Genomic DNA, 1,444 nt, shown 5'->3' on the forward strand with positions numbered 1-1,444 from the left:
GTTTTTTATTAATACCAAATATTTTTTGACTTTTTTCAGCAGCACGAATCTATATTAGTTACTTGGCACATTTTTAGTCAAAATTTTAGAGTGTCCAGTACAAGCGTGCATCAGAGCCGATCGGACGGTGACCTGCAACCGCGGGCAGGTATGGGATGTCTCAATTCTTTCGAAAACGTGTTGTGGGTATGAGATACGAGCATTCCCCTCCAATACTAATCGTTTTTGGACGCAGTCTTGCACTCGGCCAGTCGCACCCTGCACGTCTTCATTCCCATCCCCTAGTGGACCTCAACCTGTCACCATTCGATTAAGGGCTCATGAGTTTCATTTGGCTTCGAGAGCTTCAGGTTGTACCAGAGTCTAGAAGGGCGCCTTGTTGACCAAATCAGACTAAAAAGAAGTGAGAGAAATACCGAAATCTTTGAGCTTGTAGGGACTTTGACATCTGTACTCACCACAATGAAGTCGTACTCAGCGAGGATGGGCTTGTTGCCGGTGTAGGGGTGCTCTCGGAAGGGCAGCACGGCCTCCTGGTACTGCTGCGCGGCCGACAGCAGCAGCAGCCCCAGCGGGGTGGCCGCCGGGAGCGCCACGACCACCACAACGCTGGCGAGCAGCAGCCACCGCCCCCGCAGTTCCATCTGAGACAAGGACGACGGTCAAGTTTACGGAATGGGGGATGTTACCGGATCCGGCGTTCGCGAACATATTTAGGCGTATTCAGCTGATCGGGTGACGACCCTGATCCCCTCCAACTTCCCCTTCCCGTCTCCAAAGAGCCCTGCATCTTTTTACCTGTATTTCTTCTTACATTTTTTCATTTTTTGACGTGGAGGATTCTGAGAAATTTGCGCGGAGGAAAAATCTACGTGTTGTCATATAGAAATGCATGGTGCAGTACAGGAACCCCGCAATTCTCAATTTGGTTCAGACCGTAAAAATAATCTGCCCCGACTTCCACACGGTAAAAACGATGTCTCAATTTTTGAGGGAAAAGGGAAAACTTTGAAGAACTCTTTTGGTTTGAGTGATACTCCTCAGATTTCGAGGAGGTCTCTTCAGAAAATGTGGTCTTTTCCCTCATTCTTGGAGAAGATTCCTCAAAATCTAAGGCGAGATCGGAGGAGTTTTCCTCAAATGTGGGAGTTCCTCAAAGTTTTCAATTTTTCCTTTAACAGTGTGACACACTTTTTACCGTGTATAAAACCATATCTCTGGCCTAGTGACCGACCCTCGGCTAGTGGTCAGCTGGTCAGCTCGCCTCACCTTGCCGGTGTTTTGCTCTCTCGCTGCTCCTGAACTTGACCGAGGAGCGCTCTCCTGGCTGCTGCTGCCGCTGCTGCTTGTCCGCGCACCGACTGGCGAGTGTGTGCGACTCGCAGCCCAGGTGTGTGTTGCGGTGCCCTGCCGCTTCCCCCTCCCCCCCTCTCTCCACTCCCCC

At 50.6% G+C, this 1,444-nt stretch overlaps 2 protein-coding genes across 2 annotated transcripts in view; one reads left to right on the plus strand and one right to left on the minus strand.

The window, feature by feature from the left end:
- Positions 1 to 1,444, plus strand: part of LOC113214223 (flotillin-2) — a 203,807-nt gene that overhangs the window by 13,489 nt on the left and 188,874 nt on the right. The window lies entirely within an intron of this gene.
- Positions 119 to 1,390, minus strand: LOC127749274 (uncharacterized). Its single transcript, XM_052266732.1, has 2 exons — positions 1,270 to 1,390; positions 119 to 644 (listed from the first exon to the last, which is right to left on the minus strand). Exon 2 carries the CDS (start codon positions 642 to 644, stop codon positions 300 to 302), a length of 345 nt encoding a protein of 114 aa, XP_052122692.1. The 5' UTR covers positions 1,270 to 1,390; the 3' UTR covers positions 119 to 299.

Source organism: Frankliniella occidentalis, unplaced genomic scaffold (genome assembly GCF_000697945.3).
Source record: "Frankliniella occidentalis isolate FOCC.00 unplaced genomic scaffold, Focc_3.1 Scaffold42, whole genome shotgun sequence".
Lineage (NCBI taxonomy): Eukaryota > Metazoa > Arthropoda > Insecta > Thysanoptera > Thripidae > Frankliniella > Frankliniella occidentalis.

Bases quoted from the DNA above. Each gene is read 5' to 3' on its own strand.
- LOC127749274 (XM_052266732.1), bottom strand. From the start codon at position 644: ATGGAACTGCGGGGGCGGTGGCTGCTGCTCGCCAGCGTTGTGGTGGTC.